Raw genomic sequence first — 27,734 nt, 5'->3', positions numbered from 1 at the left:
CTTAACTACAACAATATTGACTCTGTTGTTCTAACCTACGTTATAACGTCACATAGAAGGCATTTGTGATGGAATAATTTGAATAATTTTTTCTGGTTAGCGTTTTTTTAGCGAGTTAGTTTTCTAAGGGATGGAGTCGCTAACCCCATGCCCAACCCTCCTCCTTCATCCAGACTTCAGACCGGCAGTAGCCCCCGGAGGGACTCCAGACGGAGTTTGTGATGGAATACGTGAAACCTATACGTGTCCAGTTTAAGTAGCGGTCACTTTCAGTATAAGTTAGTTTTTTATTGATATCTTCCATAAGCTTTTTTCAGGTTTACAATATATATATGAATTCTATTTTAATCTTTCTTATTCAATCTATTTTACAGACGTGATTTTGCTGTAAATGAAATTCGTGCACTTAAACTACAATGATCTTACGTTTTGTCAGTTGTTCTCCTTTCTTTTCTTCTCTTGTTTTTATTTTCTCTAAATGTTTTTGTTTTGTTTTTCTAATTTTTACAATCTAATAAAATTTATGGGATATCCCAACTGTTGTTACCATGGAATTGGTGGTTTTTACAAATTTGATAGAGTTGAATTAGAGGTTTTCTTTTTTGAGTCATGAATTCTTCAAATTCGGCAACAAAATTGACTAACTATTCATATTAATATTATTCATGAATTTATCATCAACACAAATGATAAACTTGGAAAATTTAGAATTACATTAGTCGATAATAATTGAATTACATTAATTGTGAATACGGTACAAAACATTGACTGGTCAAACAATGTCAAATCGTTTCATAGAAGTCATAAGCGAACCAGTTAACGGAGTGTTAGTTTTATTGATGAATATAAAAGTGATTTATGCATGGAACGACCTGATGATCTTTCGAAATCCTACTGACGGTGATGATATTAATTAAGGCACGAAAAAAAACACTCGAATAATTTCATCTTTTTCATACAACAGAATTAGTTAAGTACTTTTAGGGGATTCTCTTTGTATCCTTTCTTTCGCTTAGATATATATACATATATATAATCGAATATAAGGAAGTTTCTAGAAATACTAGAACAAGGTCAATCGGGCCAGTTTAGCTACAGTGCTTCATTTTTATTCTGACCATCAAGAAAACGGATTATTGTATATGACATTGCTATGGTAATTATGACTGATGTGTTTACGAAAGCTAAAGTGATTTAAAAGTGTTTCATAAAATTGTAACTAACTTATGTTTACCACAGGCTTACAGCTAAATCGTGCTGAAACTCAAGTATTTTAGTGGATACACTCTACTTTGTATTATCTAATGATCGTTGAGAAATATGTATCTTTATTCGTTTCAGTGTTTTATAAAACAATACGAGATGAAATTGCCTAGAAAATAAATGATTCGCACGAGTCAGTCTATAGTTGCATTTCCATATATATTCAGTTTGAGCATAACAAAACGGTTCCTCGAATTGAAGACAGTCACGCTCGTTGACTAGATATTCCATATTTTATTGGAAGATCAATAGTCTTTTTTTACAAAATGCTTTAAGTGTTGTGGTTTGTGTAATTTGTAGACGATATTCGTGAATTATTGACCGCATTGGCTTACTTTGAAATAAATTGGTAAGTCTCCGTTGTAAAATCGTCACCGGTTGGACTCAACTAGTTTGGGATTGATGCAGTCGTCACCAATAAGATTAAATGATCGTGTCACTGTTTTTGCTACTGAATGATGTTAGATTTGGTATATTGTCGAACCCCCGCCTAGTTGTCTAATAGCTAAGTGCTCTCTTCGAGATATATGACCAACCTGTAACGAAAATATTTTATACACATAGTTCCTTTTTATTATCATAAATAGAGCAAGAACAAAGATTGGTGCAGAATAATAAATGAATTCTTTTTTTTTATTTCGTTAGGTTCTCATCAGTTGCTTACAACCTGAAATATTTAAAATTCAACATTATTACAGATATTGACATATTTATACATAAGATGGTGATTAAGGATCAATCCATGTGTATGATGATGTAGCAAGCAAAGATTCAGATAGAATTAATGAGCTCATAAAATGTTTGATTCGAATAAATAACTAAAGTTAGAGAGGGAAAGTTCCAGGACTTTGAAATAGTGATTAGAACTCATGAAAATAGATTAATGGTAATAAAGAAAATATGAATTGAAATCAATCAATTATGTATGATGTAATTTAAAAGAGTTGGAGTAATGACGCAATAAATAAATAGAGAAATAAATGAATAAAAGGGGTTATTGTTACCAGGGTAAAGAAAGATTTATTACTGTCTCTTTTTGTATACATAAATCTGGTTTTAAACGTTTGATTGCTAACGCTTCAGCGAATTTCAAAAGGTTCGAGTTTGACTGTTTGTTAATCACCTTGAAGGATTTCAGTATATCAACTTCATGTCCTGTATCAAGGAGATGTCTTGCGATGGCACTGTTGAATGCGTTCAATCCATTTAATCTTAAACTTTTCGGAATATGTTCTTTGAATCGGACGTAGACTCTCCTTTCTGTTCTACCAATGTAACTGCTTTGGCAGGCACATGTAGACTATTAAATTATGGTGGGATTTGATTAAATGTTCTTCTGGGCAGTATGAACATTGCTGTATATTAAAGTAAAACCTATTTAGGGTCTAATATATATATATATATAATCTTTACAAAAATAACCAAACTCATCACTACTCGCTTGCTGATTTCACATCTAAAATCTGAAATGTTCGAATAATGGAATTTCCGTGTTGAAAACGATCATCCATACACAGAACACTGACGAAAAACTGTAAGCGAATTCAATTCAAATCTTGAACTAATAATTATGCAAGTAAGAAAATCAATCATTGTTGTACCTCGAACTTTTTTTTACACCGGAAATAGCATGTTTATTATCATATAACACTCAGTGCTCGGTTTATTCACAGTGATGTCTATTTAATTTGTTTTTTATAAACACAAACATTTTTCCCAAGAGGCATCAACTATATATGCGTTACATTTTGTCATTCGATTTGTATGAGGGCTGGGATACTGCCCAGGCGCCCAAACCGGAGCAAGTGGTTTTCTTAGGAGGACATACCCCAAACCTTTGAACTAAAGGTCTAATTCACAAGGTAGTGGAGCAGCGTTAGGAGATGCAGTCCCGTTGTAGCCGGTGATTAATAGGTTCATACACCATTCATTCCCTCCTGAAGACTATATGGAACATTGATTTGGAGTCAGGGTTATCCAACTTCCTTAGGTGGACCCGCCAACCCGGTTAAAGCGCCGGATGTTCACTTCTCATCCTCTCGATTTCGTAAATAACACCCCCATTACGAAAAGGTAGTGAGTAGGATTTCCCTGACTGGCTGTATATGTAAAGCATTTCAAGAGAGAGAGCGAACTCGACCGTACTAAGGTATTTGGCTGTTCTGCAGTCTATAGGACATTATATGTGGTGTGGCAAGTCAGATGATCCAAAATAATTAATTAAACGGTCACCACAAGCAACAACGTCTTTTGAATACATCAAGTGAAGTCGCTAACGCGTAGACGAATTTATAGCGTATTTAAATTTAATTCCATGAACTATCTCATATTTTCTGACTTCTAGAAATCTACGAGACATTAATTTGTATTGTATAGCCTTTATTCCGAGATCTTCAGTTATTCCTAATCATACTAAATAAGCGAAGCAGAAGTGGTCTTGCTAATTTCAACCCCATACAGAAGAAGGTTGGATATTTGTTCAGCAACCTCATCCCATAGAAAACAACCTTGCTAAAAAAAACTCTAACCAGAATAAACAATTTAGACCATTTCAACTGTGTTCTCCAAGTTGAAGCATCTTTATTCAAAAGAGTTATGAAGTCTCATGATATAAGCTGAGATTCTTCAGAAGTCACAAAACCGAATGATAGAATAGGATTAACACTAAAGAACATCAAAGTAACATATTTTATACACAGTGGATGGATTTAATTTTTTTTTGTTGTAAACATTTTTTTATACACTAAGAACATGGAATGATGCAAATAAAAAGAGATTCGGAAACATTTTTGTATTGTACAATCATCAGGCATATAAATTCATATATTCAATCTCGTTAGTAACGAACGAAATAGAAACATAATTCTCTTTTTCTTTTTTGTTTTTTTTGTTGAAAAGAAAATGTTTTTGTCATAGATTTTTTCTTCACACTTTCACTCAAATCAATAATGATATCGCGTTTTATTCATTACATTTTGAAAATAAAAAATGTATCTTGTACACTATACAACGATTAGGGTATTTTTTCAAACTATTCAAATTATTGATCGAAATCAATAAGATTATAATTTGATTTTTTTAAAAGAATAGTAATATCTAATAATTGAGTTGTTGCTACCTTGACGTGGAGGTCGGGCTTGCCTGTCGTGATGAAGCGACCGAGCTATACTGGTTGGAACAACCGTTTCTCAAGGTTCTACCATATCAGACAGGTCGGTTGAAGAGCGGTAAGACTAAAAGCAACAAACCCAAGATCCGAAGGCAAAGACGTACTGCTGAATGTACAGAGCTGTGAAAGCAGTAGGGTGTTTCCTTCAGACAACCAGCATGACAACGATGCTGCCTTCCCACAAGAAGAGGTGGTGTTAGAAAAGGTCGATCCTAAAAATGCACACCTCGCCTTACCCCACGGATATCCGTCTCCGGCGGTAAGATTTCAACAAGTACGAGCTAACACGAAAATTACTCACAAAAATGTCGTGTGTTACCGACCTCAAGCAGTTGTCCTTGGGCACAGTGGTCACACTCTCAGGTCACTAAGACCACCTCTAATCCACTTTCTTTTTCAGGTACCTCCAGGACAACCCTTCCACGGTGTGAGCAACTGGGAAGTGATAACCGCCCTCATACCTCTAACATCACTCAAGACCACTGTATTCATAATCAACCTCCATCTTCAATTCCTATTATTCCTCATACATCGACATTCAACTCTAAACTTCCTTTTTCGGCTTACCCCTCAAGTGTCACCATAGCCAACGATTCTAGTGCTCAAAACACTGTCCCGGGTGTACTGAAACCTCGCTCCAAACTACATATTGAAGACTTCAACGTACGCACACTATGTCAAATCAGTCAGCAGGCCTCCTTGGCTAGAACCCTGGAATCTTGTGCCATTGATGTATACTGTGTCTCCGAGGCACGCCAGTTCTCGTGGACTGGCAGGCGTGGACATAGTACTAAGTAGAGGGCGGAACAAGCACTGTTAGAGTGGATCCCCGTCAACAGTCGTCTATGTGCTGTTCGGCTAAACGGCTCCGTAAGAACTCGGAAGGATAGAGACACACATCGTTGCCTTTTTGTCGTTTCTGCCTACGCTCCCACCGACTGCAGCTCAGATGAAATGAAAGATGAATTTTACAGAAAGCTATCTGAACTTCTTCAGAAAGCTAAACGTTCAGACATAGTACTCGTAGCAGGTGAGTTTAATGCCCAGATAGGTAGTTTAAACCAAACAGAAAGGCATTTAGGTGGATATTTTAGTATTCCGACACAGCAAACAGATAATGGTGATCGTCTGCTGCAACTATGCTCAGACAATCGTTTATTTTTAGCAAACACAAATTTTAAGCATAAGGAGAGACATCGTCTAACATGGCGACCCCCTACACCAAACCAACGATGGACTCAAATAGACCATATTGCCATCAGTCATCGTTGGAGAGGGTCGGTAGAAGATTGTCGCTCATTCTGGAGTACCTGCTTGGACTCCGACCATGCCCTAATACGGGCACGCATCTGCTTGCGCCTCACTGGACGCAAAAAAGCCACATTAAAAAGACCCATTAGAACTGAGTTGAGTAACGAGAAAACCAAAAGTAGGTTCCAGGAACAACTGAGGTCAAACTCAGGTAGTTCTGAAAACGAGACTGACCCGGATGTTGCTTGGAAGGATATACAAACAGCTGTGGAAACAGCAATGAAATCTATTAGTGACTTAAACCACAGAGTTACAAAGAACCAGTGGATTTCTTCAAAGTCTATCACACTGATGGATTCTCGCAAACTCGTCCCATCAGGTTCCGAACATGATGAAGAGCGACGACAAATCAGATCTAGGTTAAGAAAAAGTCTAAGAAACGACCGTGAGCAGTGTTGGGCAATGAAAGCAAAAGAGATGGAAAAGGCGGTGGCCATAGGGAACACAAGACAACACTACAGACTAATAAAAGAAACTGGAATTAATAAGTCAAGTTTAAGTCAGACTATTTCGGAAAAAGACGACACTCATCTCCTCCCAGTCCAGGCGTTTAGAACGATGGGCGGAACATTTCAGAAGACAGTTCAGCTGGCCTTCAGCTACTCTACAACTACCCTCCATTCCCAGACAGTGTGAATGGAACATTGAAGTAGGTCCCCCAACTCTAGCAGAAGTTCAAAAGGCTATAGTTAATCTGAAACGAGGAATGGCAGTTGGTCCAGATGCATTGGCTCCAGAGGTCTTTAAGGATGGTGGTCCAATTTTAGCGATTAGTTGACTAATATTTTAGCTAAGATCTGGGAGTTAGACGTCATCCCATCTGAATGGTCACAATCACTTATCGTCCCAATATATAAGAGAGGGTCAAAATCATCCTGTGACAACCATAGGGGGATTAGTTTAACTAATATAGTATCTAAAATACTAGCCTCGATAATTATCAGACGCCTAACTAAGACTCGTGAACTGCAAACACGAGAGAACCAAGCTGGCTTCAAACCTGGTCGTGGCTGTATCGACCACATATTCACCATTCGTCAGGTTCTAGAACATAGGCATACTTATCGGCGTCCGACAATGGTGGTCTTTCTTGATTTAAAAGCAGCATTTGACTCTGTAGACCGCAAGATTCTGTGGCAGTGTCTGTCATTGAAAGGCGTACCTCATAAGTACATAAACCTTGTGAAGGCTCTTTACTCGAACACTACCAGTTGAGTCAGAGCTTATGGCGAACTGTCATCTGCTTTTGCAACCTCAAGTGGTGTCCGTCAAGGCTGTTCACTTTCTCCATTTTTGTTTAAGTTCATCATAGACCTATTGATGGAAATAACTTGCTCGTCTACTGAATTCTCGGGTATTGATCTACTACCAGGAGGTCCACTTATCGACTTAGAATACGCAGATGATATAGTCCTGTTTGGTGAAAACGCTGATAAAGTGCAGAGTCTTCTAGTAGCACTGAGCAACAATGCCCGAGTGTTTGGAATGCGCTTCTCTCCCTCTAAATGCAAGTTGTTGCTTCAGGACTGGTCTGCGTTAACACCTGAACTAAGGATAGGGAGTGAAGTAGTCGAACGCGTTGACAACTTCACTTATCTTGAAATTCTGATCAGCCCCAATGGGTTGGTGTCTGACAACATCTCTGCACGGATTCGAAAAGCTCGTTTGGCTTTTGCCAAATTGCGTCACCTATGGCGAAGGCGAGATATTCGTCTATCAATAAAAGGACGAGTATACTGCGCGGCAGTCCGTTCTGTTTTAATTTACAGCAGAGAAACACGGCCATTAAGAATAGAAAACACTCGTAAGCTACTAGTATTTGATAACAGATACCTTAGAAATATTGCTGGCGTCTGCTGGGATCACCCGGTAAGTAATAGTGAGGTTAGACGCAGGGTATTAGGTAATGATGGTAAATCAGTTGATGAGGTTATGAATCTTCATCGACTGACATGATTGAGCCACGTATTACGTATGCCTGAACACCGATTACCATGACGCGCAATGCTGACTAGTGTTGGGGATAGTTGGAAGAAAGTTAGGGGTGGCCAAACCAAAACGTGGCATCAGGCCACAACGTCACTAACTTCTAGTCTTAGATATGTTGGTAGATGCAGACTACTTGGTTGGGGTTCGAGTGACTATTGTGACCAATAGTTGAAGACTGTGTGTGACATGGCTCAGAATCGATCAAAATGGTGCAGGTGTATACACTCTCTGTCCTCCCTTAAACTGAGATTAAAATTGCTATATATATTTCTTTCTACGAACTAATTCTTCTTTTATTATGTCCTTATGTGCTGAGAATTCTGTATTGTACCAAAATATAATATTGAATAAAGCCATTAATAATAATAATATATATTACCATCATTTACTTCTATGAAGTCGGTGTTCATCTTGTTGTGCTAATGCAGTATGGCAACTTGGTACGATGCACATATGTGCCTGTTCCTACGTTATAGCTGACTGAATAGTTGATTTCAAATGTCAATTAAAGCTAGATCATCATGAAAAACCTGAAAGCACTGGACTTCTGTTCCATTCTAGTGTGGGATTCCTCAGCGGGGTGCACTCACTAACCTGATAGCGGGATTCGAACACGGGACCTACCAGTCTTGCGTGCAAACGCCTAAGCTCTAGACCACTAAGCTGTCATTCAACGGTGTTAATGTCTAACTTAAACCAATCCATGGTGGGCTAACTTAAATTAACTCATGAATTCAACTATTAAATTTCTATAATATCCACGAAACCCCTTTGTAATAATAATAATATTAATATCGTTGTGACACTTGAATACAATATTTAAGTGTAGTGGATATATTCAAAAGAGTTGTGCTTATAAGCCAATAATTGTTTTTATTTTCTAAATATGTGGATTTGTATCCAAGCAACAAAATTGTTAATATATTTGCAAAATACAAAAATATGCATTAGATAATTTGTTGAATCCCTTTTGGTTAAACAAATCAATGCAGTTGATTAATTCAATGTATTAAAATAGTTAGAAATTTAGCGATGGATAGTTTAGCAGTTCAGTCAGTTGTTTGACAGAAGAAATTCAAATCCATTTCAAATAAGACTTGAGATCTATTCTGGATTCAATAAGCGTGTTAAAATTCCGATGGAGGACTGTACTAAACATCTGTAATACAGTCTGCCCGACTAACTAATCATTTTTTGGCTGCAGTTTCAATTTGGCCACTAACGAATGATGATCTGAAGCGATAGCAGCTGTTCTCTGTTCTCACGTCTTCCATAGACGTTCTGAGTTTTTTAATTAATGCGTCTTTGTATGTGTTTGTGGAAACAATAGTACCACTTATAACGATTTATTGAAAGCACATAGATTTGTCAGTCTCATTATTTTTGTTCTTTTCTCCCCATTTATGTCTCCCTATATCTTTAAACAAAGTGTTGATCTCCCATTGTGATGGTCAAGTTTTTTCATGGGCCCTTCTTCAGAATGGAATGCAACCTCTCATAAAACTGATATTTGTAATGAACTTTGAGTTGGTATTTTGAAAACAAGACAAACCTTAATCATTTCAGGTAATCATTATCACGATTGTCAACTTCATCACTGATTTTCTTGATAAACGAACAGAAAGAAAACGAAAATTTAGCTACCCAAAAATGACTTAAAACCTAAACGATCGAAATATTTGCCAACGTATTAACCCTAGACCTTTGAGGATTCAAAATAAGAAAGATTGATTCAGTGAAGAGTTCTATTTTCGGAGAATTCATTTTCGAAACTGTACAATTGCAAAGATATGTACTTATTTCACATGATTATAATAATTACAATAATAATGATAAGAAAGTTCTGTTAAACATCGTAACAATGAAGTAGAATAAACAGAGATATCAAAACGTTGTTTTTATCAAGCATAAGCTCAATAATCAGACACCTTGTGAACACAGGTCACTGAATCAAAGTGGACTCTTCCCTCAGTCGTCTACAAGGTAAGTATAAAATTGTCAAAGGCAGTTTTATATTGGATCTTCTTATCACCATCAAAAGAATCTCTGGAAAAATCAGATATATGTGTCCAAAAGAAATTGGCACAACCTCTTCTTCTACCATGGTCTTAATCCTTCATAGTTTTCTCTCTTCTTCATCATTTTCTTCCACAGACATCGACTTCACATTCTATTTTCTCGATAGACCTTTTATAATGTACACGAACACACGTAGGTACAACCAGTGTGAAATATGAGAACCATACAGTAAATGCTTCATTTGCAGATTTTTATCATTTGTTTTTCACATTCTGTATGATGGTTATGAGTTTCATATTTTCTTCAACTGTAGGAATGCATCCCTTACTTTGTCAATCCTTGCATTTATATATCTGAATCAGATGATGCTTGTTGACTAATGATGCTACCGAGGTACGTGGCAGTTTCCGTATCTTCCAGAGTTCCTCCACCAAGTGTTTGCCTGTAGCTGTTCTAGGGTTACTGACTGTCTCAAACTCGGGTAAAGGAGGAGGGTTGCGGATGGGATCCGCAATCCCATCCCATAGAAAACAACCCTGTTAAAAAAATGCTAACAATCGCACACTGACTCAATGAAATTTAGTTAACATATAATACTTTAAATAAATATATACCATGGCTAACTAGTTATAATGATAAAACTAATTGTAAATAGAATTCACTTTTTAGAAAAAATACCTGCCCATGGAAACTAATCACTTATTTGTTTCTGTTTGCTTGAAAGATTCACTCAATATGCCTACCAATAGTTATTATTATGACATTGATTAAATATAACGACGAGTGAATGAAGTTAATAAATTATTAACCCATGACCTAACAGTCTCTTGCGCGAATGCTTAAACTCTAGACCACTGAACCGGCATCCAATGTCATTAACGTCTAACTTCCACCAATCCAAGATATTGCGTCACTGTCCACCAATATCTTCAGTGAGTTTCTATCTCACAACAAACCCGGCTGAACTCCACTGGTCATTGTTTCTCACTAGAACTCCAGGATATGCCACTTGAAGTCAGTCATCAGGAAGGGGTTTTATGGAGATTATTTAACTGTGTTTCACTGATTAAATTAAATTCATTCGCTAAATCATTTAATGTAAATTGAGTTTATTTTTCTACTTTAGCAATATTTTTCTTCAACGTAAACATGAAAATGATGGAAGGAGGGGGGGGAGGAGTGAATTTTTCTCTTTTATGATAATGAATTCAAGTTTACGAAAGATAAATATGTCCATGAATTAGTATAGATTTATCATCAAATAGTTAATTTGATTTGTATGAGAGGAAGTTACAAGAGTTTTCAATCTAATAAACTGAACTAATCGAATGTAGATAATAATTAATCGTAGTTGTGTGAATTCATTCATATTAAATACTGATTTATTATTTTTTTTAAAAAAAGATTGTTACATGACATAGTTACTGTTTACTTTAACCGTGTTTTGTCAATATTAGTTTGTTGTGGATGTGCACTGCTGAGGAGTCCCACAATAGGACGAAACGGCCGTCCAGTGCTTCCAAGTTTTCCATGGTGGTCTAGCTTCAACTGACTCAAGATCCTAACCATTGTTCCTTCATTTATTCATTCATTCAGTCTACTCACCTAATGAACGATGCTATAAAACTTAGTGGTTTGTTAGAGGGGAAACCTCTGTCCGACAAGTTTTTTTATTGAATTTTTTATTGATTTTGAAATAAAATTACGTACATTAAGGTAATGAGTAATGATATTTCCATGAAACGTCTAGTTAATTTACAATTCAGATTTATTTATTTTCATTTATTAACTTTTCATTTATCATGAAGATGCTTAGAGCAATTTCATAGAAGGTGTTCCTTCATCATAATAAATCATGATAAGTGTATCTGCATTCATATTTAGGATTGAAGTACATTCAGCAGTTGATTTATCAGATTCGTGTGAGCTTTTACAAGTTCTAGCACAACAGACTTATGATTCATTGAACTAGATTTAGATGATTATTGATGAATTCCGATATCACTAATGAATTGATGTCTTACTTATGAGCAGTGATTTAAAAATTTTCTAGACAATTATATTACTATTGTTTACAGTTATTAGCCGGACATAGACTGGATTAAAGCATGCTCAATGCACGATTGCTTTGATGCACGCTGATTGGGTAAGAATTAGCCAATCAGCACTAGTCGATAGTTGAAGAATACTCTGGAATCTTCTCATGTAAAAACTATAAATACACTGACGTTTTCCCTATTATGCTTCTTACTTGCATCTTACTTCCATCTAACCTTGTTATTTGGAATATAATCTCTTTCCTTTTCAACCGTGTTCTGATTTGGGGACTTGTCGAGTGAATCGGTGTCCGAGAATACTAAGCAATAGGAATAGCTGGGTCATAACCGTAAGAAAGAGATTATAACACCAGTAATCAGTTTCATTGATGTCGTTGGTTCTGTCATCTATACATTTCATTTACATTGTAATCAGAACATTGAATCTTTAGTAAATAAAGTGCTTATGAATGTTGAAAGCTGAAAACCATGGGAGCAACTTATTTACGATGAAAGTTTTGCACCAGGTTTTACTTATGCATGCTTCCGTACGTTTTGTACTCATGAATTTCTATTTTTCCTAAAAAAAAGACACTTGAAGAGCATCATAGAGTTGGTACATATATTTTTGGGTTTTTATTATTCCAAAATGGGAATTGTTATGACTGGTGGTCAACTGATATGACTGCATCATTAATTGTTGTGTGTGATCGTCGCTGACTGTTAAACCGAAATCTCTTATCATTCATGCTTGTAAATTGAGGATCTACTGTAATTCTCACGACGTAAAAGTAAGAACACAAAAAATGATATACATAAAGATTTATTAACCGGAAAACACGATGACGACAACCACCCTCATTGAAAATATACTCATTTATCTATTGATTGTACACCGATTTCGATTAATCATTAGAATGTAATCACATATATGAAAGAATATTTACAGTTATAACAAAAATCATATTCCACATGTTATGCTGTGCATAGTTCAAGTCTATTAAATACAAGAATATCGTATGTTATACAGAATAAGTTATCATACGGGAAAACAGAAAGAAATACTACATTGAGTAATCATTGCATTGAATCAAAGCGGAAGTAATCTTCAACAAAACTCATAATGAGTCATTTCAATAGTTGAAATCATGAGTCGATTGAAGCTAGACTACCATGGAAAACCTGGAAGCACTGGATGATCGTCTCGTCCTATTGTGACTTTTTATCTCGTCATAACAGGAATTAACTTTACTGGAATTCATTCATGAAATGTACATTAAAACAAGAAACATTGATTCAGAGAATTCATTTTTGAAGTTGTACAATAACTAATATCCATTTATTTTTCAAGATGATAATACTCACAATAGTGATACAACAACTTTACTGTAATCAATTTTAATTCTGGCTAAATGTTGTTAAGCCGTTTTATTCACTTGACAAACATTGAAATTCGACCAGTAATAATTCGCATCTATCATGATACTATTGATGATCACTATTTTGTCTGTATAAATGTGTACTCTTGATCACATGTGACAGTCTACATATATATCTCTCTTTAGCTTAAAATGTTAATCGCTTAAATATCACTCGATGAATTATTCTCTTTCCCATGTATATTATGTACTCGAAGCATTTGCCTTACCTAATTGAGCCTTATTTGATTTGACTGTAAATTTGCCTCTGTATTTACTCGTATATGCATATTGCCTCTGTGCTTCAAATTCACTCAATGTTCTTGTAGTTTTGTAATCTGTACTGTCTGCAACTGAACTACAGTTGTCACTTTTTATTGCCTTCTGATTTAAAACACCGTTGAGATTTATATGATAACGGTTATCAAGGGGGTGCTCCTTCACGATGAGTAACAGGCGTAAGTAAGTAAGTAAGGTTATCAAGGGGATTAATTAATGAAGCTAAGCCACTACACTGACATCGGAGTATAAACAAAAAGATCTTGACTTTATGAGATAAACAATAAATTATTCACAATTTAACTTAAATAACTAAAGACATTGATGATTACAAGAAAAAGAGAATTCAGTGAAGAAAACTTTTTCTTCTTTTCGACGAAATGATTTACTTAAACATGAGAATGTAAACATTGTCATCTTGAATAATGTCACTTGATGGGGTAACATCATTTTGGAATAAGTTCTCATCAAATTCTAAATATTCTGTGAAAGAAAGTTTGTTATGCCCCGATAAGAATAATGAGGGGTAATTTTTGGGATCCATTTGTGGACCAAATGCTATACGTATATTTTTATCGTATAATTGTTAATGAACTAAACTATTCTTATCGATTAAATGTTTAGGTATTTCTATGGTAGTCCATTGACTAAATCATCGATTAAATGTTTAAAAATACTTCCATGGTAATATCGATTATATACATATAATTGATAGATGTACGTTTTGAATTGTGTTTGTGGATCGCTATGTGATACCTCGTTTCTGGCTGTTGCACAATATACTTTTCCCATTCCAAGCTTGGACTTCTCCCTCTAGTTAGTGGGGCTGGGACGCATCAAATAGCTAGCTTCCTGGTCTTTGGTCACTGAGTCTTTGTTCTTGTTCGCAGATGAAGTGAACTCGTGATAACTTCAAACCTAGCAAAGTTTGACATTTAAATCATGGAAACCAAGCAATGCATATTTAACCAATTCACTCATAATCAGTTATATCTAACCACCTTAAATAAACAAACATAATTATATTTCCATTCAATACAATATATACTGTAATTTCATTGTAGTTCAGTTCTAGTTACAGAACTTACGTAGATTAGTTCAATTTCAAGATGACTTAATCACATGGTGACTTCAAGTGAAACGAATCGAAAAACCAGATAATGTTTTATAGAACTGTAGTTTATTTCATAGGTTATAACCTCAATCAATTCAAGACACCATACAACCATTTCCTATCGTCTTCAGTAGATCATTGACTTACATCCGACATAGCTGAACTTCAATGGCCACGACTTCTCATTAGAACTCCAGAAATTTATTCTCCATGCTAGTCACTAGTGAGCACATGATAGTTTTCAGTATAGGTATGTGGAAATTGTCAAGTTTCGTTGGAATCATAAACTGTGTTAGGGATCCTTAGTGGAAATGTAGTGGATGAGTGCTGAAGTGTAGTATATTAATTTATTGTTCAGTACAAAATTACAGAGTGCCTTCATAAAACATGTAAACCATACATTAAATACATCATTTGTACATCTTCCTTTAATTGTCCTTTACAAGCTTTATGATTCTTTATTACAATTGCACTCTGTTTTATTCCTGTTCTCTTCAAATGAATCTTTTCAGTCTTTTGACAGGCATTCCACATCCGACTGCTGCTACGTACTATTCATATCTGTCAGCATAAGTCGCATGCACCACAAAAATATATCACAATATTTCTGTAAAATGTGTTGTAGATCGTGATGAAAGTGATACTTAATCTGACTGCCTAGCTTCAATTAACTCATAATCTCAACCAATGAAATTACTATAATATCCACAAAAACCCCTTATGATATTAACCAACATATGCTCACTAGTGACTGGCTTCAAGAGGGATATCCTTGAATTCTAGTGAGAAGCAGTGACCATTGGAGTTCAACCGGGTCTGTTGTGAGATAGTAACTGAATGATGACAATGGTGGATGTGTCGCTCAATTTCGTGGATTAGTTGAAGTTAGAAATTAACACCGTTGGATGCCGGCCAAATCAGTTGTCTAGTAATTGAGCACTCATGCGTGAGTGTGATAGGTCCTGCGTTAAAATTTCGCGAGGTGGGATCGTGAGTGCGCACTGCTGAGGAGTCCCACAATAGGACGCTTCCAATTTTTCCATGGTGGTCTAGCTTCAATTGACTCACGACCATTCAAAGTTCCTGGTTTCCAGTGAGAATATTAATTAACACATTCACTTCCTAGTCATTCAAAGTGTGGTCACATATTGTGATGTGCGTACTTATATACACATAAGTAGTATATAGCGATTCAGGAATACAATATATTTCAGTAGAAGATCGAGAAGGAAATAACGGGAACGGAACGAGATTGGTACGAAAATGCAGGAACCATGAAATCTGAGACGATGGATTGATATTTGTAAAAGAAACAGTCAAGTTTGAGACGATTGATATTTTGCAAATTAACTATTAATTGTATTGTTCTGAGATTTTAGTAAGATGTTCTGTAGTTTCGTGCGTTAAGTAATGCCAAAGATATCTTGGATCAATGAATTGAGCACTTTAATACCATAAATTGAAATGCAAATTAGTGTAACAAACTTGACAGGAAAGTGCCGAATTTGTCAGTTTGTAAAAACTTTCATCCCTGTTCACTTGTCTAATTAATTTCTGAATAGTATCAGAAGGGGTTCTGCGGAGGTTCTAGTAGTTTCGATAGTTAAGATGATGAGTCAATTGAAGCTAGGCAACTATGGAAAACCTGCAAGCACTGGACTGCCGTTTCGTTCTATTTTGAGACTGCTCAGCAGTGGTCTAGTGGTTAAGCGCTCGTGCGCAGGTCATGGGTTCGAATCTCGCGAGGCGGAGTCTTGGATGTACACTGCTGAGGAGTCCCAAAATAGGACGAAACAGCCATCCAGTTCTTCCAAGTTTTCTACGGTGGTCTAGCTTCAATTGACTCATGATCTCAACCCACAGAATTATTATCTCAAGTAATCCATTTAAAAGAGGAAATACTTCAAAAAACATATAACCTTATTATATATGATTCTGTAATGATGATCATGTTAAAGTAATGATCCTTTTCAATTAGTTTTACATAAAAAAGTAATTGTGACAAATTTAATTACAAATAAATTACATGGAATAATAATAAATAGAGAAATGTAAAGCAGAAATTGGATCATTCGATGTGAATAGGTCACCATTTGAAATTAAAAACTAACTATCTGTTCTCTAAGAGTATACGTGGTTGTATTCGTATCAACATCAATCAATATACATTAAGCTGAAGTACAATAGAGAAACAAAAGGATTAGAATGTTAACTCTCTCTCACTTTTGTTTTCAAGTTATTTCCATGCAAGTTGTAGTTTGATTTTGTTTGTTTTTATGTTGCTCCCCCCCTGAAATATTGTTACTATCAATTTTATGATCTTTACTTTTGTTATGTCTAATATTTGATCTTTCCGTAGTTACTAAACGATAGGTAAATTCAATAAGTTCAACAATAAATGCTGCAGTTAATCCAATACTTAATGAACATAAACCACCAATACGACTAAGTAGTACACTAATACTTAATACTAATTTCTCTTGACTAACACGTACATCACCAGCACGACGTTTCAGAACAACATAAGCAAAATTATCACCTTGAAGATTTAAATCATTGATTGCATTCGCAGAAATCTAAAGAGAAAATCATAGAAAATAACAACAAATGTATCAAGAAGTAGTTTTGTACCTGTAATTGAATACACTAGAAATCTATAAAAGCAGAAGTACTAAGTTATACGATTATGTTAAACAGTCTAACTTGTAAAAGAGATGTGTTGTTGATGATGATGTGTGTCAAGTTTTATAGAATTATGGATTACTGTAAGTTGAACAAAAGTTAACACTATGATGATTGAACTGTGAAAGTCATTTTATATCACCTACATAGCAAATATAAAAGATTCTACTGTTTAATCTAGATCTATATATCTACTATCTACTATCATTATTTTCATATACTTATGACCGGTAGTATTTTCTATTGAGATAGAATAATAAATGGATTAACTATAGAACAATATTCAAAGGATCAATCATATATCAAAGATTGAAATCTTTAGGAAATGAACTAATCATTTATATAGTGAATTTGTTTTAAGATTTACATCGATCATCATAATGACGATCCTAACTTAGCCTTTAATGACTGTAAGAGTTTGCTGGTTTCCACCTTGAGTTTCTTAAGAGTTGTTCTACTTTTCGCTTCTTGTAGATTTCCATGTAGTTGAATTTTTCATATGAATTGTAGTTAACTGATTCATTTTATCCCTATTTTACAAAAAATCAACATCCAAATATGATTGGTTTAACACAGTATAATTCTGAGGGTTTAAACAGCTATATATTTCCTTTGATCATTTTGATTTTGATTATTACCCTGAAGAAGTCCAAACAAGTTAGCAGGACAAAACGTTGGAATTATTCAAAGTTCAATCGCTGAGATTATCTCAAATATAATTTTCACACATAATCACTTATATAGTGAATTCGTTTAAAGATTTACATTGATCATTATCTTCTAATTTGTTTACTATGAAACAAATTACTTTTAATCCTTATTGAAGTACCAGTCAGATGGTGGAGAAGATTTGTAGCTCATCGTTGATCAAAGCTTCATGTTCAAACCATCCAGCTCAGAGAACAAAACTCCATCAATACCAGTCAGATATTGTATATGAAAATGTTTCAGTGTTGTATTAAATCGCTAGTGAAAATTCATCAAGTTAATAAACTGTAAAATATGAACGGGTCTTATCTCTAATTTCATTATTGAGATTCAATAGAATTTTTGAAGTAAACTTTATTATTCACATTGGTTATCGTTGGATTAATGCACCTTTCGAATAACAGGGATTTTGAATTACATCAGTTGGTCTCTATAATGATTACAATTCCGGGTAAATAACCCCATAAAGTTGGTTCAATGTGACCAGCAATACTAAGATAATTATTATGGCATGTAAGTAGTGTTACTATTTTTAATTGAAAGAGGAGATTTCGTAATGTAACAACACGTTATTTTACAAGAAACGTTAAGTATAGTTGGAAATCTTCCATGTATGTGTCGGTATACATTATTTAAAATTGTGCTGTGTGCTACTTATATTGACATAAGTAGTATATGATGTTAATCGTGAACAGAATGTCTGGCATCAGAGAGACAATTTGTATGAAAATGCAAGAACAATGAAGTCTGAGTCATTATCAGACAATTAGTGGACATTTTGCAAATAAAGCATTTACTTTATGATTGTTCGAGTTTATTAACAAATCCTGTGGTGTTGTGTTAAGTACATCCGATTGTACCCATCCGTGTCCTGTTCACTACAAAATTAAGTAAATACTATACGATGTATCTTGAAAAGTATCGGTAAATTGATTCAAATGTTTTCAAATATAATCCGTTGCTGACAGTGCGATCTCACAAAAATTATATTCCATACCATAAAGTCATATGTTACTGTATCTAGTCAAAACTACTGATCCATTTATCAAATCCTATTGTAAACATATCCACTTAATGTTACAATTTAAACAATCCTCTGAAAAAAGATACTAGAAATAATAGCAATATTAATGGATGAAAAAGCGAAACCGAACTTTCATTAGTCGTGATTTTCAATCAACATTACTTCCATTTGTTTAATTCCATATGATCATCAGTCAGAGCAATTTTGTTCTTTCTAAACAAAGATGGATAGTGGTCAGCAGTGGAATTCAGTTTAATGCGCGTTTCATTCTATTTGGGATTCATTATCTGGATGTATCTGCGTCTCAGAGTTGATGTTTAGTCCGGGGCTCGAGTCCCAAATAGGACAAAACGTACGTCAAACTGGATTCTACTGCTAGCCACTACCCATCTTTGATTAAAAAAGCTTTTGACTTATAGCTATATCGAGGCAATCCGTACAGAATGCACATATGCGAATAAAGGACTGATCACTTGCAATTCTAAATAACAATGGAGATATACAAGTGAAACAACACCAAGTGAATTTAAACAACGACTATGTTTACACAATATAACAAAACAAAACAACACTCTGAAACGTTTGAATTCCAAAAAAATCACGAGAATCTATTCAAAAGAAATTTTTCGGTAAGACTATCATTTGTGAACAAACCAATCAGATTAAAGATAGCAGGTCATAGACTTTGACGCAAAATCCATCCATTCATTTGGCTAAATACCGTTTTGCTTTTATAGCTGATATCATTTCGTGATGAAAACATTAAATTTCATCTTTAATCCTAACGTCCAACTGTAAATACCAAACCTAATCCTTCACACTAATTTAAAACCTTCATTTAATCCTAGTAAGAAGACAGATATTTTCAGGGTCATGTTAGTGTTGCTCAATAGGTCGTTCACAAATTAAAATCTCACCGACGTCCTATCATTATGGATTAGATATCTTGATATCTGAATTAAATTTCTTTTAAAAGAGTATGTTTAACAATACAATACAAAGTCGTGGATGGAGTACAGCTGACAGACGCATAGCAAGTAAGGACCGGAGTCAGACAAAGCTGTATCTCTTTCCTTCACGAGGAATAATAGAAGTAAGTAAGTAAGTAAGTAAGTAATGTATACAGTAATCTCTTTGTTCGCACTAGGTAACTAACCCCATATTCAGTTATGAAAATGTATGCCCATATGTAAAGCATAACTTACATTTATGTTATATTTTAATTGTAGATATACCTTCCTTTTTCTATTATTATCATTTTAGCAATCATTATCGTTCCTTGGAAATAGTAAGACAACGATAGATCATTTTCTACACTAAAAAAATTGCGCAAAAACATACCACATATCATAAAATATTTGAGAAATACTAACGAATGAACGCGACTTAATCTTACAGAATGGACTTAAATTAGAGGGTTCAGGAGTTACAAATTACTTGTCAGTTGACTATCTACTTTCCCATCGAATTATCAACGAGTGGAATTCATTACCTCAGCACATGGTTAAGTCTCCATCAGTCGACTCTTTCAAAAGAAAGTTGGATCAACTGAGAGACTACCATTACCAGGACTAACACAGGCCATCAAGCCCTTTGTCCTTTCCAAACTGAAACTGAAACTAATCAGACAATCCTTAGAAATTTGATTATAACTTACATTAGTTAGATTGTCTTTTTCGTAATATTCCTTCCATCGATGAAAACCGTTACTTTGAGTTATATTCCAATCTTCTCCATTTATTTTCACATCATATTGCATTGATTTAAATGCTCTATTTAATTGTCTAAGCCAATGTAATTGCCAGTCAACAGCTCTCCATGTTGTAACTGATATAGTACTTTCATATGTATAATATCGACATCTTGGATGACACAGAGTTGATTCATACTGACTTCTAACTGTTACATTTAAAGGACCACTTGTAAGACATTGAATACGTTTAGCTAATGCTAATATATCAAAATCACCTCCTAATATTGAACCACAATATGGAAGATTATTTGAAGGGTATTGTGGTCTTGGATTATATATATACTGACATCCACATTCTTTGATAATATCTTCTTGTTGATGAAATAATATACACTGAGATTGAGTGTATCTATAAGATACATTTAAATCATTATAAGCGTATGCAAAATCTAATCCAGTTAATCGAGGTAATTTATGATCAGTAATACTAGCCAATTCTGGATTACGATCAATATACTCTTCACGGCATGGATTTTGTGGTGTATTAAGTCGTTTCCATAAAACTGGTTGATAATTGATTTCATTTAACTTTCCTGGTTCAACATGTAATCCTTCACGTTCTAAATCTGGATATGTACCAGGTTCATGTACAACGACACTAAAAATTAAGATATTTATAATATTATTTGTAAAATAAAATTTTGTTACCAAGATATTCATTACATAATGAAGTGTTTCTATTTGATCTAAATTAAATGATTACTATAAAAATTGTCATCACATTAGCGGAATAATATATGAATGAAGAATATTCTTATCAGTAAATACTCTTCGGATTCTACAATTTACATTGCTTACTTACTTACTAACGGCTGTTACTCCCAATGGAGCATAGGCCGCCGACCAGCATTCTACAACACACTCTGTCCTTGACCTTCTTTTCTAGTTCTAAACAGTTTTTGTTCATTTTCTCATGTCTGCCTCCATTTCTCGGTGTAATGTGTTCTTTAGTCTTCTTCCTCTCCTTTATTCAGTCTTGAGGATTCCATATGACGGTGAGGGCTTGTGATGCAGTTCGGTGCTTTCCTCAATGTATGTCCTATCCACTTCCAGTGCTTCTTCCTGATTTCTACCTGAGCTAGAATCTGGTTTGTTCTCTCCCACAGTAGGTTGTTGCTGACCAACAGATCCGAAGTATATTGCATAGACAAATGTTAATAAACACTTGTATCTTCTGGATGATGGCTTTCGTGGTTGTCCAGGTTTCTACCCCATATAGTAGAACTGTCTTGACATTTGTGTTGAAAATCCTGACCTTGGTGTTAGTTGACAGTTATTTTGAGTTCCAGATGTTCTTCATTTGTAAATATGCTGCTCTTACTTTTCCGATCCGCACATTCACATCTGCATCAGATTCACCGTGTTCATCAATGACGGTGCCCAGATATGTGAAGGTTTTTCCATCTTCCGGATCTCCTCCGTCAAGTGTGATATGTGCATGTTGTGTTGTATCGGAGAATCTTGCTTTTCCCTTCATATATATATTGAGACCTAATACTGCCGAGACTGCTGCTATACTGGTCGTTTTGTCCTGCATTTGTTGTTGTGCTCGCGATAGGAGGGCCAGATCATCTGCGAAGTCTAGATCGTACAGCTGCGTCCTAGATGTCCACCGTATCCCGTGCTTCCCTTCAGATGTCGACGTCTCCATGATTCAGTTGATTACCAGGAGAAAGAGAGAGGGTGGGAGCAAGCAACCTTGCCTGACACCGGTCTTCACCTCGAACGAGTCTGTGAGCTGTCCTCCATGCACGATTTTCTGAGTTTAATCCATCATAGGAATTATGTATGATATTGACTATCTATATCCAAATTAGTAATATAAAAAGTGGCCAGCTTTAGGGCAAAGTGTACGGTTTAAATTGATAGCATGTGAATTTAAGATTGTTGAACAAAATGAAGTAGTTAATGTCGAGTTGATTCATATGCAATTTTATCTTGAATCAGATTATATGTCAGGTGAAATTATCAAAGTGTAGGGCAGTTACCTACTGAAAACAATGGAAGATGGTTGCGCAATGTCGTGAATTGGTTGACGTTAGACATTAACATTCTTGAATGTCAGGTCAGTGATCTAGGGGTTGGATCCCGATGCGGGATCGTAGATGCGCACTTCTGAGAAGTCCCACAACAGGACGAAACGGCTGTCCAGTACTTCCAGGTTTTCAATGGTGGTCTAACATTGATTGGTTAATGATCTCAACCGAAATTATAAGATTCATGATCAGAATAAACATAGATCAAATAGAGTGAGAGAAATAATAGTACAATTAAAAATTCAATCAAATGTCTAGTGGAAGACCATATGAAGTGAATTTTTTATATGAAATTAATAGGAAATAATTAAGTAAGATGAATGTTAAGTAAATGAATCATGTATTCGGAAGAATAATAATGATGTTAAGGCAATAATAATACAAAGAAGATAAAGGTTTTCATATTAATATAACGGAATCATAAAACGAGATCAAAATTTCATTAGTCGTGATTTTCAATCAACATTACTTCCATTTGTTTAATTCCATATGATCATTAGTCAGGGAATATTTGTTCTTTATGAACGAAGATAGATAGTGGCCAGCAGTGAAGTCCAGTTTGATGCGCAAATAGTTCTATTTGGGACTCATTATCTGGATGTGTCTGTATCTCAGAGTTGATGTCGACTCCAGGACTCAAACTCAGTGCCGTTCGCTTCAAACACCATAACGTTATCCACTTACTTACTGAGTTTCGATAGATATCTGATTGTGCAATGAGGTGAAGTTTAAATTCACTTAGTATTGTTTACTTGAATGTTTCCATTGTTGTTTGGGATTGCAATTAATCAGTGTGTTGTTGTCTCTGGTACGGTCAAGAGTGGAGAAAGTCCGCTCTCCCTCTCAAAATGTCCTCACATGGCCACGCGTATATAGCCTGCACCAGGAAAGTCCTACTCGCTGCCTTCTTGTGTCGGGGGTGTTATCTAGAAAAGTGAGAGGACGAAAGATGATTATCTGGCGCTTTAACCGGGTTGGTGGACACTGAGAGTCCACCTAGGGGAGTTGGAAAACCCTATATCTAAATCAATGGTACACATGAGCTCCAGTATCCTAGGGAAAAATGACGTATGAAGCAATCGCTGATCACTGGCTACCATTTGACTGTATCTTCTGACGTTGCTCCTCTACCTTGTGGATCAAATGTTGTTTAGGACTGCGATTGATCAGTCTCTTATTGGCATTTGTGCATCCTTTGCGATTTGTCTGGATATTACTTTAAGTCACAAATAAGACGAAACACGCATCAAACTGGATTCTACTGCTATCCACTATCCATCTTTGCTTAAAATGCTTGTGACGTAAGGCTACGTTAAGGCAATCCGCACAGGATGCACATATGCCAATAAGAGACTGATCAATTTCAATTCTAAATAATAATGGAAATATACAAGTAAAACAACACCAAGTGAATTTAATGCTTAATACATTTAGAAACGTTACACTGAAATATGGTCTGTTGATTTTGACACAGTTAAATTAAATTGTATTATTTTTCTTTTTCTTTAATTGCTAACACTACCCGTAACAATGAAAGTTTTGTAATAAATCAAGTGTAATATTGGTTTTGTCAGTTTAATTATTCTTTGTCTGAAATTCATAAATTACCCTCCAAAAAATTTTGTTAATTCAAGGTATTTTAAAGCTTATCGATACGTATATACAAAATGCCAAAATCGTTGATTGGAAAAAGCAGTCAAACAATAACTGTTGTGCGAATCCACGATCCTGCGAGCGCGACCTGGTTTGTTCTCTCCCATAGTAGGTTGTTGCTGATAGTGTCTGACCAACAGATCTGAAGTATTTTGCGTAGACAACTGTTATTAAACACTTGTATCTTCTGGATGATGGCTTTCGTGGTTGTCCAGGTTTCTACCCCATATAGTAGAACTGTCTTGACATTTGTGTTGAAAATCCTGACCTTGGTGTTAGTTGACAGTTATTTTGAGTTCCAGATGTTCTTCATTTGTAAATATGCTGCTCTTACTTTTCCGATCCGCACATTCACATCTGCATCAGATTCACCGTGTTCATCAATGACGGTGCCCAGATATGTGAAGGTTTTTCCATCTTCCGGATCTCCTCCGTCAAGTGTGATATGTGCATGTTGTGTTATATCGGAGAATCTTTCTTTTCCCTTAATCAGTTACACTTAAAAATCTTTTATAGTATCATTCCAGCCTAATCGGAATCATGTTTGTCATTTTGATGTAATTGATTATGCATCGTATCGTATTTTCAAAATCGTCAAAACTACAAAGCAATTATTTAAACACAGAATAACTTCAATGAAAACTAGTTTTTTTTCTCCAATATACACTAATCAGTTTCGAAAGATCTTATATTCTGCTTTATTCCCAGTCAATTACAAACTTGTTCAATCTATTCCAACATACATACGAATAGCGGTCGTCATATATTTGAACGCAACTTATCCTTAAAAATTAAACAAGGTAATAGAGATATAAAATGAATATATAAATTCACTGAGTGTTGTTTACTTGTATATTTCCATTGTTATTTAGAATTGCAATTGATCAGTCTCATGTGGACATATGTGCATCCTGTACGGATTGTCTCGATATAGCCTTAAGTCATAAGCTTTTTAATCAAAGACGGGTAGTGGCTAGCAGTTGAATCCAGGATGCGCGTCTCACCCTGTTTTGGAACTCGCCAGCTGAATTTACCTGCATATCAGAGTTGATATTCACTCTGAGACTGGAACACAGTACCGTTATCTTCAAACGCTATCGCGTTATCCACTTAGTTACTGAGTCCTGATAACTGTTATATCCCGATAAGAATAATGGATGGTAATTTTTGGGATCCATTTATGGACCAATACTATGAGTATATTTTTATCGTATAATTGTTATGTAACTAAACTGTTTCATATTCATGCCCCTATTATTATGTGTTTTATTTTGACATATGAACTATTATTATACGATTTACCATTCTTGAATTATACCCTGTCTATCAATTACTATCTCCCCCATTCACTGCCACTTTTGGCTAAATATTGTACAAATGTTGTTTCGTATTTTATTGTACAATGTGGTCTGTCTGGTTGATATATAGACCGAGTATGTTTGAAATAAATGATTCATATTGCCGAGGCTGAGATTGGTGTTCTGGACTCAGCTGGCTGGGCTATACGGAAAGCAGGATCAATCAGGAGTCTAGGCTTCTCACACGTGTTTTATGTGTCAATGATTCGATTGATAATTTGCTGTTCTCTGATTGGTGGTATCATTGCATTATACAATAACTGGGCACATAGATTCACAAGTTATAACAATAAGCACCTACTTGTGCAATGGGATGATGTTGAAATTCACTTCGTACAGGTAAAAACAATATTTATGAAGCGTTTTTGGTGGAGTTTTGTTCTCTGAGCTCAATTTATGAAGCGCGTTATATTTTGTTTGGAGATTAAAAATACATTTAGTTCGTTAGTATGAACAATTCTCTAAATTTTTACAAATAAGAGAACGAACAGAGCTGTTGACGAGAGGTCGATTCATTCCATCCAGATGTTCACTATGATATTGAATGAACCTAATTTGAGCATTATTATTTAATACGATTACATATCTTCGTATTATACGAAATTCATATTAGTCCATTTCACCGACATTAGTAATAATTCAATAGACTTGGTTCTCTTCAATAAATTAAACGCATTATGCAATTTTTCAACGTACTACATCTTTAAGCAAACTCTGGAGGATGTAGAATCCTTCACATACCTGGAAAGCATCATTGATGAACAAGGAGGATCAGATGCAGACGTAAAGGCGAGGATTAGAAAAGCAAGGGCTGCATCCCTACAATTGAAGAACATATGCAACTCAAAACAGATGTCTGCCAACCAATATGAAAGTCACAATCTTCAATACGAACGTCAACTCAGTTCTACTGTACGGAGCTGAAACTTGGAGAACTAATACGACCATCATCAAGAAAGTATACGTATTTATAAATGATTGTCTACACAAGATACTCAACATTCATTGGCCGGATACCATCAGCAACAGCCTTCTGTGGGAGAGAACAAACTAGCTTCCAGCTGAGGAAGAAATTAGGAAAGGACGATAGAAATGGATAGCACATACACTAGGCAAATCACAAAACTGCATCACGAGACAAGCCACAACTTGGAATCCTGAAGTGAAGCGGAAAAGAGGAAGGTTGAAGAACACATTACGTTGGGAAATAGAAGCAGATATGAAAAGGATGAATAACAACTGGAAAGAGCTGTAAAGGATTGCGCAGAACAGAGTTTAATGGCTAGTGGTGGTGGTCGGCCTATGCTCCTTCACGAGGAGTAACAGGCGTAAGTTAGTACATCTTTAAGCAGTTACAATAGGCAACATTTATTAACCTTTCTGAGACAATAGTTCTTTCAAAACAATTTGTCGATGACATCTTATCAATTCATGAACCCTAATTTCTTTTTAATGTTGTTTTTCCATATTGGTTACGGTATGGATTCTGCAAATTATTTTCAGAATATTCTAGTGACGTCAATTCTCGTATAACATTATCGACTTAAGTCGCGTTAGTGAATAACGGAATTAAATAAGCCGAACACGGGAATGGATTCTGAATACATATATTTTGTACACTCGTTGATCGAAACAGACAATCAGAGAATCGCAGCGAATGAATTGAATGTTAGAGAGTAAAGAAAAATAACGCGCGGTGGAGAAAGCGTGTGAGCCAGCTCCCATTTACTCAAGCGTTAATCGATATTTATAACCAGATAAAAATAAGTTACAGACATGTGATGAATAGATTAAGAAGTGTACATACACATACGCTCATATAAAAACAGTGATGGTTGATAAGTGAATAACTAACAACGTCAATACGTGACTCTAGAAGAATGGATAAATTGGCCTATCCAGAATCTAGAATAAGGTATATG

The 27,734-nt window shown here is 35.3% G+C and overlaps 2 protein-coding genes across 2 annotated transcripts in view; one reads left to right on the top strand and one right to left on the bottom strand.

The window, feature by feature from the left end:
- COG4 (Golgi transport complex subunit 4) overlaps positions 1-14,954 on the top strand; it is a 46,510-nt gene extending 31,556 nt beyond the window's left edge. Inside the window, exon 19 of the mRNA XM_035734383.2 lies at positions 375-14,954. Coding sequence (XP_035587677.2) covers positions 375-420 — 46 coding nt within the window. The 3' untranslated portion in view covers positions 421-14,954. The remainder of the gene's footprint in view (positions 1-374) is intronic.
- A 120-nt stretch (positions 14,955-15,074) lies between these two features.
- Positions 15,075-27,734, bottom strand: part of MS3_00004703 (uncharacterized protein) — a 72,710-nt gene continuing 60,050 nt past the window's right edge. The window contains exons 3-4 of the mRNA XM_035734384.2: positions 20,670-21,363; positions 15,075-17,174 (exon numbers count right to left, since the gene is read on the bottom strand). Of these exons, the coding sequence (XP_035587678.2) occupies positions 16,830-17,174; positions 20,670-21,363 (1,039 nt within the window). The 3' untranslated portion in view covers positions 15,075-16,829. The remainder of the gene's footprint in view (positions 17,175-20,669; positions 21,364-27,734) is intronic.

Source organism: Schistosoma haematobium, chromosome ZW, assembly GCF_000699445.3.
Source record: "Schistosoma haematobium chromosome ZW, whole genome shotgun sequence".
NCBI lineage: Eukaryota > Metazoa > Platyhelminthes > Trematoda > Strigeidida > Schistosomatidae > Schistosoma > Schistosoma haematobium.
The sequence above is the reverse complement of the archived record's forward strand: the minus strand, read 5'-3'. Positions and strand labels throughout refer to the sequence as shown.